This window comes from Salvelinus namaycush, chromosome 23 (genome assembly GCF_016432855.1).
Source record: "Salvelinus namaycush isolate Seneca chromosome 23, SaNama_1.0, whole genome shotgun sequence".
Lineage (NCBI taxonomy): Eukaryota > Metazoa > Chordata > Actinopteri > Salmoniformes > Salmonidae > Salvelinus > Salvelinus namaycush.
Window position 1 is genome coordinate 1,269,809 of NC_052329.1, and position 13,813 is coordinate 1,283,621.

Below are 13,813 nucleotides of genomic sequence, written 5' to 3' on the forward strand. Positions count from 1 at the left end.
TTGGTCACATAAACTGTAGCTAACTATGTTGTGTGTGTGTATGCGTGTGCGCGCGTGTGTGTGTGTGCGTGTGTGCGTGCGCGTGTGTCTGTGTGTGTGTGTGTGTGTGTAATACATTGTGGTACTGCATCTCACCTTCTCCAAGCCGTCTTCCTTCAGACTGATGACGTCCAGGTCAAAGTCTTTCCTCAAACCGTCTGTCTTGTTTATAATGATCTGTCCTGTCAAACCGTTCCACGTTGCCTGGGAAGGACAGGCAGAAAGAAAGACAGGCAGAAAGAAAGACAGGCAGAAAGAAAGACAGGCAGACAGGAAGAGGCACTACAAATTAATTCCTGCATTTTATTTCTCCTTACAGAGGTACAGAACCACACTGTTACAGAGGTACAGAACCACTCTGTTACAGAGGTACAGAACCCCACTCTAAATTACAGAGGTACAGAACCACTCTGTTACAGAGGTACAGAACCCCACTCTAAATTACAGAGGTACAGAACCACACTGTTACAGAGGTACAGAACCCCACTCTAAATTACAGAGGTACAGAACCACTCTGTTAGAGGTACAGAACCCCACTCTAAATTACAGAGGTACAGAACCACACTGTTACAGAGGTACAGAACCCCACTCTAAATTACAGAGGTACAGAACCACTCTGTTAGAGGTACAGAACCCCACTCTAAATTACAGAGGTACAGAACCACACTGTTACAGAGGTACAGAACCCCACTCTAAATTACAGAGGTACAGAACCACTCTGTTAGAGGTACAGAACCCCACTCTAAATTACAGAGGTACAGAACCACACTGTTACAGAGGTACAGAACCCCACTCTAAATTACAGAGGTACAGAACCACTCTGTTAGAGGTACAGAACCCCACTCTAAATTACAGAGGTACAGAACCACTCTGTTAGAGGTACAGAACCCCACTCTAAATTACAGAGGTACAGAACCACACTGTTACAGAGGTACAGAACCCCACTCTAAATTACAGAGGTACAGAACCACTCTGTTAGAGGTACAGAACCACACTCTAAATTACAGAGGTACAGAACCACTCTGTTAGAGGTACAGAACCACTCTGTTACAGAGGTACAGAACCACTCTGTTAGAGGTACAGAACCACTCTGTTACAGAGGTACAGAACCACTCTGTTACAGAGGTACAGAACCACTCTGTTACAGAGGTACAGAACCACTCTGTTACAGAGGTACAGAACCACTCTAAATTACAGAGGTACAGAACCACTCTGTTACAGAGGTACAGAACCACTCTGTTACAGAGGTACAGAACCACTCTGTTACAGAGGTACAGAACCACTCTGTTACAGAGGTACAGAACCACTCTGTTACAGAGGTACAGAACCACTCTGTTAGAGGTACAGAACCACTCTGTTACAGAGGTACAGAACCACTCTGTTACAGAGGTACAGAACCACTCTGTTACAGAGGTACAGAACCACTCTGTTACAGAGGTACAGAACCACACTCTAAATTACAGAGGTACAGAACCACTCTGTTACAGAGGTACAGAACCACTCTGTTACAGAGGTACAGAACCACTCTGTTACAGAGGTACAGAACCACTCTGTTAGAGAGGTACAGAACCACTCTGTTACAGAGGTACAGAACCACACTCTAAATTACAGAGGTACAGAACCACTCTGTTACAGAGGTACAGAACCACTCTGTTACAGAGGTACAGAACCACTCTGTTACAGAGGTACAGAACCACTCTGTTACAGAGGTACAGAACCACTCTGTTACAGAGGTACAGAACCACTCTGTTACAGAGATACAGAACCACTCTAAATTACAGAGGTACAGAACCACTCTGTTACAGAGATACAGAACCACTCTAAATTATAGAGGTACAGAACCACTCTGTTAGAGGTACAGAACCACTCTAAATTATAGAGGTACAGAACCACTCTGTTACAGAGGTACAGAACCACTCTGTTACAGAGGTACAGAACCACTCTGTTACAGAGGTACAGAACCACACTCTAAGCACTGTTGCCTGGGATTATGGGAAGGCTGTCAAAAAGTAGGATTTAAAAAAAAAAAGTATGTGTATAACAATACATTGTTGAAATTCTTTACATTCATCCTGACTGAATACATGTGGGGATGTCTGTATGGGTCACAATTAGAACAAGTAGACATTATTTATGTTGAGCCTGCCAATTCTTATGGGGATGTCTGTATTGGGGCGGCAGGTAGCCTAGTGGTTAGAGGCAGGTAGCCTAGTGGTTAGAGGCAGGTAGCCTAGTGGTTAGAGGCAGGTAGCCTAGTGGTTAGAGCGTTGGACTAGTAACCGAAAGGTTGCTAGATTGAATCCCCGAGCTGACAAGGTACAAATCTGTCGTTCTGCCCCTGAACAGGCAGTTAACCCACTGTTCCTAGAACGTCATTGAAAATAAGAATTTGTTCTTAACTGACTTGGCTAGTTAAATAAAGGTTAAATAAATTGGGCACAATTGCCATTGTAAGTCATTGATGAGTCACTGCAGTCACTTTACAGTCAGTGCAAACTGTGTACTAATCGTACTAATCGTAATACATACTCTTTGGTCAACACGAATGCAGTAAGTAAGAAATAACAGTGTACTAGGCTCCTCCTACTGAGAATGTGTCATCTAACCAATTGCATTGGTTCATTTTGGTACAGCGCGTCCCCTCAGCTGATTATCAGCTGTTGTCAAAACACGTGGCTTTCGGAAATACGATTCTCTTCCTCAATAGTGTGCTATGGTTGAAACCCTGGTCGGTCCCGGATACGTCTTCACTAATAACAGTCGTTTTAGTGTTATTGATGTAAGGACTAGGATTCAACCTGATCGCGCCTGTCCACAATGCATAATTTAAAAGTCTTTTCTGATTGAGCCGACATCTGACGCATTTACAGTGAGTGCAATCCACCCCAGATCAGGGCAATCCACCCCAGATCAGGGCAATCCACCCCAGATCAGGGCAATCCACCCCAGATCAGGGCAATCTACCCCAGATCAGGGCAACCCACCCCAGATCAGGGCAATCCAATGGCCGTTGTTGACAATGCGGGTTTTAAAGGCAATGTTCCAGCGTTTGTGGAGATATGGCTTATCAGGGTCAGGGTATCTCCACAGGGTAGGGTTCTGTAGGGTATACCAGGGTTAGGGTATCTCCACAGGGTAGGGTTCTGTATGGTATACCAGGGTATCTCCACAGGGTAGGGTTCTGTAGGGTATACCAGGGTATCTCCACAGGGTAGGGTTCTGTAGGGTATACCAGGGTATCTCCACAGGGTAGGGTTCTGTAGGGTATACCAGGGTATCTCCACAGGGTAGGGTTCTTTCTGTAGGGTATACCAGGGTTAGGGTATCTCCAAAGGGTAGGGTTCTGTAGGGTATACCAGGGTATCTCCACAGGGTAGGGTTCTGTAGGATATACCAGGGTATCTCCACAGGGTAGGGTTCTGTAGGGTATACCAGGGTATCTCCACAGGGTAGGGTTCTGTAGGATATACCAGGGTATCTCCACAGGGTAGGGTTCTGTAGGGTATACCAGGGTTAGGGTATCTCCACAGGGTAGGGTTCTGTATGGTATACCAGGGTATCTCCACAGGGTAGGGTTCTGTAGGGTATACCAGGGTATCTCCACAGGGTAGGGTTCTGTAGGGTATACCAGGGTATCTCCACAGGGTAGGGTTCTTTCTGTAGGGTATACCAGGGTTAGGGTATCTCCACAGGGTAGGGTTCTGTATGGTATACCAGGGTATCTCCACAGGGTAGGGTTCTGTATGGTAAACCAGGGTATCTCCACAGGGTAGGGTTCTGTAGGGTATACCGGGGTATCTCCACAGGGTAGGGTTCTGTAGGGTATACCAGGGTATCTCCACAGGGTAGGGTTCTGTAGGGTATACCAGGGTATCTTCACAGGGTAGGGTTCTGTAGGGTTACCAGGGTATCTCCACAGGGTAGGGTTCTGTAGGGTATACCAGGGTATCTCCACAGGGTAGGGTTATGTAGGGTATACCAGGGTATCTCCACAGGGTAGGTAGGGTTCTGTAGGGTATATCAGGGTTAGGGTATCTCCACAGGGTAGGGTTCTGTAGGGTATACCAGGGTATCTCCACAGGGTAGGGTTCTGTAGGGTATACAAGGGTATCTCCACAGGGTAGGGTTCTGTAGGGTATACCAGGGTATCTCCACAGGGTAGGGTTCTGTATGGTATACCAGGGTATCTCCACAGGGTAGGGTTCTGTAGGGTATACCAGGGTGGGGTAGGGTTCTGTAGGGTATACCAGGGTAGGGTAGGGTTCTGTAGGGTATACCAGGGTAGGGTAGGGTTCTGTAGGGTATACCAGGGTAGGGTAGGGTTCTGTAGGGTATACCAGGGTAGGGTGGGGTTCTGTAGGGTATACCAGGGTAGGGTAGGGTTCTGTAGGGTATACCAGGGTAGGGTAGGGTTCTGTAGGGTATACCAGGGTAGGGTAGGGTTCTGTAGGGTATACCAGGGTATCTCCACAGGGTAGGGTTCTGTATAGTATACCAGGATATCTCCACAGGGTAGGGTTCTGTAGGGTATACCAGGGTTAGTGTATCTCCACAGGGTAGGGTTCTGTATGGTATACCAGGGTATCTCCAAAGGGTAAGGTTCTGTATGGTATACCAGGGTTTCTCCACAGGGTAGGGTTCTGTATGGTATACCAGGGTATCTTCACAGGGTATGGTTCTGTAGGGTATACCAGGGTTTCTCCACAGGGTAGGGTTCTGTATGGTATACCAGGGTAGGGTAGGGTTCTGTAGGGTATACCAGGGTAGGGTAGGGTTCTGCAGGGTATACCAGGGTAGGGTAGGGTTCTGCAGGGTATACCAGGGTAGGGTAGGGTTCTGTAGGGTATACCAGGGTAGGGTTGGGTTCTGCAGGGTATACCAGGGTAGGGTAGGGTTCTGTAGGGTATACCAGGGTAGGGTAGGGTTCTACAGGGTATACCAGGGTAGGGTAGGGTTCTGCAGGGTATACCAGGGTAGGGTAGGGTTCTGTAGGGTATACCAGGGTAGGGTAGGGTTCTGCAGGGTATACCAGGGTAGGGTAGGGTTCTGTAGGGTATACCAGGGTAGGGTTCTGTAGGGTATACCAGGGTAGGGTAGGGTAGGGTAGGGTGTTGTTAAGTTAAGCAGCGATTGCATTGTGTCCAATGTCCTGTCTGAAGATCTATGAAACACAACTGCCGGTCCACACAGTACACACGTTCACGTTGTCTCCGTGCTGCTGTGCTGTTTGTTGCTACCTGCCAAACTTTTAACAACCGTTTAAATCAAAACTCTGTATTTAATAACACATTTACTAACGTCTTAGTTTTGTCGTCGCTCTACTTTTTTCATTCAACTTTTTCACCCCAGATGCTATATCTGGACATGGTTCTACAGGACCTCCACCGGCTGAAGCTAAGTAGTACCATTACCACTATGCCATCTAATAGCAGTCGCTGTACCCATAATATACAGGAGAACGATTGCCTTAAGGGGGGGATAGCTGTGCAGCAAGCCCAGCTTCAGACGCAATCGTCAGGCAAGGGCAATCGTTAGGCAAGGGTAATTTCAGTGTAGGAAAGGATGAAACAGCGTCTGTGCCACCAGTAAGTACAGATAGTAGTATAAATCCCCTCGCACAGTCCCCGCAGCCGGACAACTTTCTCATGGCTTCTGGAGGGAAATGCTGTAGGAATGCTCAACCGGTTTTGCTCATTCAGCCGACAGAAACTTTTAACCGGTTCTCCCCATTTAGCATCGAGTCGGAGTGAGAGACTTCTCTAGGCTCTCCTCCACCCGTTACGGGGTCAGAGACCGAGCCTTCTCTAGGCTCTCCTCCACCCGTTACGGGGTCTGAGCTACCGAAGCCTCCCACCATTAGCTCTGACAAAGTGAAAACCCTAATCATTGACGACTCCATTACCCGCAATATTAGAATCATCCAGAGATCATACACTGTTTACCAGGGGGCAGGGCTACAGACGTTAAGGCTAATCTGAAGACGGTGCTGGCTAAGGCTAAAACTGGCGAGTGTAGAGAGTATAGGGATATTATTATCCACGTCGGCACCAACGATGTTGGGATGAAACAGTCAGAGTTCACCAAGAGCAACATAGATTCAGCATGTAAATTAGCTAGAATGATGTGTCGGCATCTTGGAATTATCACTGGCCCACTCTCAGTTAGGGAGAGTGATTTTTATTTTTATTTATTTAACCTTTATTAACCAGAAAATGCCCATTGAGACCCAGAGTCTCTTTTTCAAGGGAGAAATGGCCAAGAAGGCAGCAACAATCAATACATTACAGAATTAAAACATAGAACAATACAACATGATCCAGCCTAAAGCATTTACACTCCTCTGTAACAGTCTCCCATCAATATTTTACATTCATTCAGGGTCACTAACATATCTAGATGAAGCATGGATTGTAGACTATTCCATGCCTCTGGTGCACAAGAAGAGAAGACAGTCTTGCCTAATACTGTGAATGTCCTGGGGACTTTACGTAGCAACCACCTAGCAGACTGGGTATGGTAACTGCTGGTGGTGAAGGAGACCAGACTATGGAGGTAAAGAGGGAGTTTACCCAAAAGGGCTTTGTAGATGAACACATACAAATGTATATTTCTGCGCATATAAAGTGAGGTCCAACCTTCCGTTTGGTACAAGGTGCAATGGTGGGTGAGTGACTTGGCATTTGTAACAAAGCACAAGGATGCATCATAAACAGAGTCCAGTCTCTGTAAGACAGAGGAGGCTGCATGATAAACAGAGTCTCTGTAAGACAGAGGAGGCTGGATGATAAACAGAGTCCAGTCTCTGTAAGACAGAGGAGGCTGCATGATAAACAGAGTCCAGTCTCTGTTAGACAGAGGAGGCTGTATGATAAACAGAGTCCAGTCTCTGTTAGACAGAGGAGGCTGTATGATAAACAGAGTCCAGTCTCTGTAAGACAGAGGAGGCTGCATGATAAACAGAGTCCAGTCTCTGTAAGACAGAGGAGGCTGCATGATAAACAGAGTCCAGTCTGTAAGACAGAGGAGGCTGCATGATAAACAGAGTCCAGTCTCTGTAAGACAGAGGAGGCTGCATGATAAACAGAGTCCAGTCTCTGTAAGACAGAGGAGGCTGCATGATAAACAGAGTCCAGTCTCTGTAAAACAGAGGAGGCTGCATGATAAACAGAGTCCAGTCTCTGTAAGACGGAGGAGGCTGCATGATAAACAGAGTCCAGTCTCTGTAAGACAGAGGAGGCTGCATGATAAACAGAGTCCAGTCTCTGTAAGACAGAGGAGGCTGCATGATAAACAGAGTCCAGTCTCTGTAAGACAGAGGAGGCTGCATGATAAACAGAGTCCAGTCTCTGTAAGACAGAGGAGGCTGCATGATAAACAGAGTCCAGTCTCTGTAAGACAGAGGAGGCTGCATGATAAACAGAGTCCAGTCTCTGTAAAACAGAGGAGGCTGCATGATAAACAGAGTCCAGTCTCTGTAAGACAGAGGAGGCTGCATGATAAACAGAGTCCAGTCTCTGTAAGACAGAGGAGGCTGCATGATAAACAGAGTCTCTGTAAGACAGAGGAGGCTGCATGATAAACAGAGTCTCTGTAAGACGGAGGAGGCTGCATGATAAACAGAGTCCAGTCTCTGTAAGACAGAGGAGGCTGCATGATAAACAGAGTCCAGTCTCTGTAAAACAGAGGAGGCTGCATGATAAACAGAGTCCAGTCTCTGTAAGACAGAGGAGGCTGCATGATAAACAGAGTCCAGTCTCTGTAAGACAGAGGAGGCTGCATGATAAACAGAGTCTCTGTAAGACAGAGGAGGCTGCATGATAAACAGAGTCCAGTCTCTGTTAGACAGAGGAGGCTGCATGATAAACAGAGTCCAGTCTCTGTAAGACAGAGGAGGCTGCATGATAAACAGAGTCCAGTCTCTGTAGGACAGAGGAGGCTGCATGATAAACAGAGTCCAGTCTCTGTAAGACAGAGGAGGCTGCATGATAAACAGAGTCCAGTCTCTGTAAGACAGAGGAGGCTGCATGATAAACAGAGTCCAGTCTCTGTTAGACAGAGGAGGCTGTATGATAAACAGAGTCCAGTCTCTGTAAGACAGAGGAGGCTGCATGATAAACAGAGTCCAGTCTCTGTAAGACAGAGGAGGCTGCATGATAAACAGAGTCTCTGTAAGACAGAGGAGGCTGCATGATAAACAGAGTCTCTGTAAGACAGAGGAGGCTGCATGATAAACAGAGTCTCTGTAAGACAGAGGAGGCTGCATGATAAACAGAGTCTCTGTAAGACAGAGGAGGCTGCATGATAAACAGAGTCCAGTCTCTGTAAGACAGAGGAGGCTGCATGATAAACAGAGTCCAGTCTCTGTAAAACAGAGGAGGCTGCATGATAAACAGAGTCCAGTCTCTGTAAGACGGAGGAGGCTGCATGATAAACAGAGTCCAGTCTCTGTAAGACAGAGGAGGCTGCATGATAAACAGAGTCCAGTCTCTGTAAGACAGAGGAGGCTGCATGATAAACAGAGTCCAGTCTCTGTAAGACAGAGGAGGCTGCATGATAAACAGAGTCCAGTCTCTGTAAGACAGAGGAGGCTGCATGATAAACAGAGTCCAGTCTCTGTAAAACAGAGGAGGCTGCATGATAAACAGAGTCCAGTCTCTGTAAGACAGAGGAGGCTGCATGATAAACAGAGTCCAGTCTCTGTAAGGCAGAGGAGGCTGCATGATAAACAGAGTCCAGTCTCTGTAAGGCAGAGGAGGCTGCATGATAAACAGAGTCCAGTCTCTGTAAGACGGAGGAGGCTGCATGATAAACAGAGTCCAGTCTCTGTAAGACAGAGGAGGCTGCATGATAAACAGAGTCTCTGTAAGACGGAGGAGGCTGCATGATTAACAGAGTCCAGTCTCTGTAAGACAGAGGAGGCTGCATGATAAACAGAGTCTCTGTAAGACAGAGGAGGCTGCATGATAAACAGAGTCCAGTCTCTGTAAGACGGAGGAGGCTGCATGATAAACAGAGTCCAGTCTCTGTAAGACAGAGGAGGCTGCATGATAAACAGAGTCTCTGTAAGACAGAGGAGGCTGCATGATAAACAGAGTCCAGTCTCTGTAAGACGGAGGAGGCTGCATGATAAACAGAGTCCAGTCTCTGTAAGACAGAGGAGGCTGCATGATAAACAGAGTCTCTGTAAGACAGAGGAGGCTGCATGATAAACAGAGTCCAGTCTCTGTTAGACAGAGGAGGCTGCATGATAAACAGAGTCCAGTCTCTGTAAGACAGAGGAGGCTGCATGATAAACAGAGTCCAGTCTCTGTAAGATGGAGGAGGATGTATGCATATACAACAAGTCACCATAATCAATTACAGAGAGAAAAGTGGCCTGAACAAGCTTCTTTCTAGCCATAAGCAGGAAGCCTTATTACGAAAATAAAAACACAATTTCAATTGAAGTTTTGTCACAAGATCATCCACATGAACTTTAAAGGACATCTTGTCATCCAACCAAATACCTAGGTTTTTGTAGGACGACCATTTTTCAATAAGCCACCAGATGTGACAATGCTAACGTTCACTGGCAGAGTTCTAGGTCTGGTAAAGGTCATGCATTTAGTTTTTTGTACATTCAAGACCAGTTTGAGACCATAAAGGGAGGCCTGCAGTGACTGAAAAGCAGTCTGGAGCTCTTCAACAGCCTGAACAAGAGAAGGAGCACATGAATATATAACTGTATCATCTGCATATAGATGTAACTTTGCTGGTTGCATCCCGTTTCCCAAATCATTAATACACATTGAGAAAAACACAGGAGCTATAATGGAACCCTGGGGGACTCCTCTATTCATCTCTAGACAGCTAGACTTGTGATTGTCACTATAAACACATTGTGTTCTGTCAGAAAGATTAGTTCCTAAACCAATTTACTGCCCCTTCACTGAGACCAATGTTTCTGAGTCTAGCTAGCAACAATTCATGGTCAACTGAATCAAAGGCCTTTGATACATTCACAAACAGAGCAGCACAATGTTGCTTTTTAATCAAGTGCATTAATGATGTCTTTTGCCACTGCCATAGCTGCAGTTGTGGTGCTGTGCCCCGATCTAAAGCCAGACTGAACCCCGCTCAGTATGTTATTTTCAATTAAGAAGTTTTTTAACTGGGAGTTCACTAGGGGTTCATAGACTTTGGCCAGGATAGGGAGTTCACTAGGGGTTCATAGACTTTGGCCAGGATAGGGAGTTCACTAGGGGTTCATAGACTTTGGCCAGGATAGGGAGTTCACTAGGGGTTCATAGACTTTGTCCAGGATAGGGAGTTCACTAGGGGTTCATAGACTTTGGCCAGGATAGGGAGTTTAGAGATAGGACCATAGTTATTAGCACCTGAGGGATCTCCACCCTTTAGCAGTGGGAGGACATACGCTGATTTCCAAATGCTGGGTATGGATTTGGTCAAGCGACTCAAGTTGAAAATGTGAACCAGAGGTTCAGTATTAATACCAGCTGCTAGAGGTAGGGGCCTGGGCCCCACTATTATAAAAACTGAACCAGTAGATATGAAGTGCTTGTTAAAAACCCTTACAATATCAGCTTCATCCTTCACTTCATTAGAATCCATCATTAATTGATCAGGAAGGACAGAGGATCCATTAGAACCTGACACTGATTTGATTCGCTTCCAGAACTTGGTAGGGTTGTTTAGGTTCTCTGTGACTGCATTTAAATAGTCATCTGATTTGATTATCTTCCAGAACTTGGTAGGGTTCTTTAGGTTCTCTGTGACTGCATTTAAATAGTCATCTGATTTGATTATCTTCTAGAACTTGGTAGGGTTGTTTAGGTTCTCTGTGACTGCATTTAAATAGTCATCTGATTTGATTATCTTCTAGAACTTGGTAGGGTTGTTTAGGTTCTCTGTGACTGCATTTAAATAGTCATCTGATTTGATTATCTTCTAGAACTTGGTAGGGTTCTTTAGGTTCTCTGTGACTGCATTTAAATAGTCATCTGATTTGATTAGCTTCCAGAACTTGGTAGGGTTCTTTAGGTTCTCTGTGACTGCATTTAAATAGTCATCTGATTTGATTAGCTTCCAGAACTTGGTAGGGTTGTTTTAGGTTCTCTGTGACTGCATTTAAATAGTCATCTGATTTGATTATCTTCTAGAACTTTGTAGGGTTGTTTAGGTTCTCTGTGACTGCATTTAAATAGTCATCTGATTTGATTATCTTCTAGAACTTGGTAGGGTTGTTTAGGTTCTGAGACTGCATTTAAATAGTCATCTGATTTGGACTTCCTGATCAATCCTGTGCATTTGTTTCTTAGCGCTCTGAAGGAGGCCCAGTCAACAGGAACATTTGTATGTCTCGCTTGAGCCCCAAGAGATATTTCTCTTTCTAATTAATTCTGCCAAGTTATCTGAAAACCAGGGATTGTTCCTTCCACTGATTCTAAATTTCTTCACAGGGGCATGCTTATCACAAATGATCACAATTTCTTGTAAAAAATAGTCCCAGGCAGTGTCAACATCGGGAATCAAACTTACTCTGTCAATACTATGGTACAGATCATGTAAGAATACTTGCTCATCAAACTGTCTAAAATGTCTTTTAAAAATGTAACGGGGTTTGGTTTTGGTCATTTGTGTATTTCTAACACAAGCTTTTGCACAGTGATCCCTGACATCATTACAGAATATCCCAGTCCATGTGTATTTGTGAGGGGTATTCGTTAGAATAATGTCCAATAGCGTTGATTTGTTAGGTGCTCTGGGATTCGGTCTTGTAGGCACATTCATTAATTGAGCGAAATTCAGAGAGTCACACAGTTCTTTAAAAGAGTCTGATACAGATGTAAGAATGTTCCAGTTCAAATCTCCTAAGATAATGAATTCAGAGTCATTTAGCTGGTGCAGGACATCAGAAAGAGAGGTAAGTGCGTCTCCCGAAGCCGAGGGCGGTCTGTAGCAGCCGAGGGCGGTCTGTAGCAGCCGAGGGCTGTCTGTAGCAGCCGAGGGCGGTCTGTAGTAGCCGAGAGAGGTCTGTAGCAGCCGAGGGCGGTCTGTAGCAGCCGAGGGCGGTCTGTAGCAGCCGAGGGCGGTCTGTAGCAGCCGACTACAGTGATGTGGGAGTCCTTATATATGTTCAATTTAAACGCAAGCAATTCAAAAAAGAATTTCAGAGGTGAATTTCAGAGGTGTTAAACTCGGATTTCACATCAATTGCAACCCCATCCTCCATTACTCATTCGATCAGCTCTAAAAACTGTGTACCCATCAATAGAAATCCAGTTATTTAATACAGATTTCTTTAGCCAAGTTTATGATAAAACCATCACGTCTGCATTTGTCTTTTTGGCCCATATTTTAATCATGTCTATTTTTGGAAATAGACTTCTGACATTAACATGTAAGAGGGAGACTGAGATCTAAAAAATAATAGTTGATATATACAGAATCCACCTTCACATACAAGTATTTTCTTCTGTAAACAGGATCAGGGTCATTAAAACATTACTCTTAAAACTCTGATCTCAAGGATCACACATACAAACGGACAGACTGATTGGCTACCAGCTCTACAGCAGAGTCTCATAACTCAATCGCTGGTTGGAAACTGTTTTCTGCCCCTCCCATAAGATAGAATTTGTAGATAATTGGCCCTCTTTCTGGGACTCACCCACAAACAGGACCAAGCCTGGCCTGCTGAGGAGTGACGGACTCCATCCTAGCTGGAGGGGTGCTCTCATCTTATCTATCAACGTAGAGCCCTGTCTAACTGTCAACGTAGAGCCCTGTCTAACTGTCCACAATGTGATAGGGTGCAGGTCAGGCTGTTTGCCAGCCTGCCAGCTTAGTGGAGTCTGCCACTAGCAGTCAGTGTAGTCAGCTCAGCTATCCCCATTGAGACAGTGGCTGTGCCTCGATCTAGGTTGGGAAAATCTAAACATGGCGGTGTTCGCCTGAGCAATCTCACTGGAATAAAGACCTCCTCCATTCCTGTAATTTTTTAAAGAGACTGTGATAATACCTCACAACTCAAAATAGGACTACTTAATGTTAGATCCCTCACTTCCAAGGCAGTCATAGTCAATAAACTAATCATGGATCATAACCTTGACGTTATTGGCCTGACTAAAGCATGGCTAAAGCCTAAAGAATTTACTGAGTTATATGAGCCCTCTCCAATGAGACACTCACGTGGTTTTATCCTGTATCTCTTGACACATTCTTGGCCTCTAAACCTTCCAGCTGCCTACTAGACCCTATTCCAACTAAACTACTGAAATAGCTACTTCCTGTGCTTGGCCCTCCTATGTTGAACATAATAAATGTCTCCCTGTCCTCCGGATCTGTACCAAAATCACTAAAAGTGGCAGTAATAAAGCCTCGCCTGAAAAAAACAAACCTTGACCCAGATTTTTTTTTTTAACTATCGTCCTATATCGAATCTCCCATTCCTCTACAAACATTTTTGAAAAAGCTGTTGCGCAGCAACTCACTACCTTCCCTGAAGACAATGCATACGAAACGCTTCAGTCTGGTTTTAGACCCCATCATAGCACTGAGACTGCACTTGTGAAGGTGGTAAATTACCGTTTAATGGCGTCAGAACGAGGCTCTGCATCTGTCCTCGTGCTCCTAGACCTTAGTGCTGCCTTTGACACCATCGATCACCACATTATTTTGGAGAGATTGGAAACCCAAATTGGTCTACACAGACAACTTCTTGCCTAGTTTAGATCTTATCTGTCGGAAAGATATCAGTTCGTCTCTGTGGATG

At 45.2% G+C, this 13,813-nt stretch overlaps 1 protein-coding gene across 1 annotated transcript in view; it reads right to left on the reverse strand.

The window, feature by feature from the left end:
* The window catches only part of LOC120018903 (glutamate receptor ionotropic, kainate 1-like), an 86,534-nt gene that overhangs the window by 29,241 nt on the left and 43,480 nt on the right, over positions 1-13,813 (reverse strand). Inside the window, exon 9 of the mRNA XM_038962122.1 lies at positions 136-243. Coding sequence (XP_038818050.1) covers positions 136-243 — 108 coding nt within the window. The remainder of the gene's footprint in view (positions 1-135; positions 244-13,813) is intronic.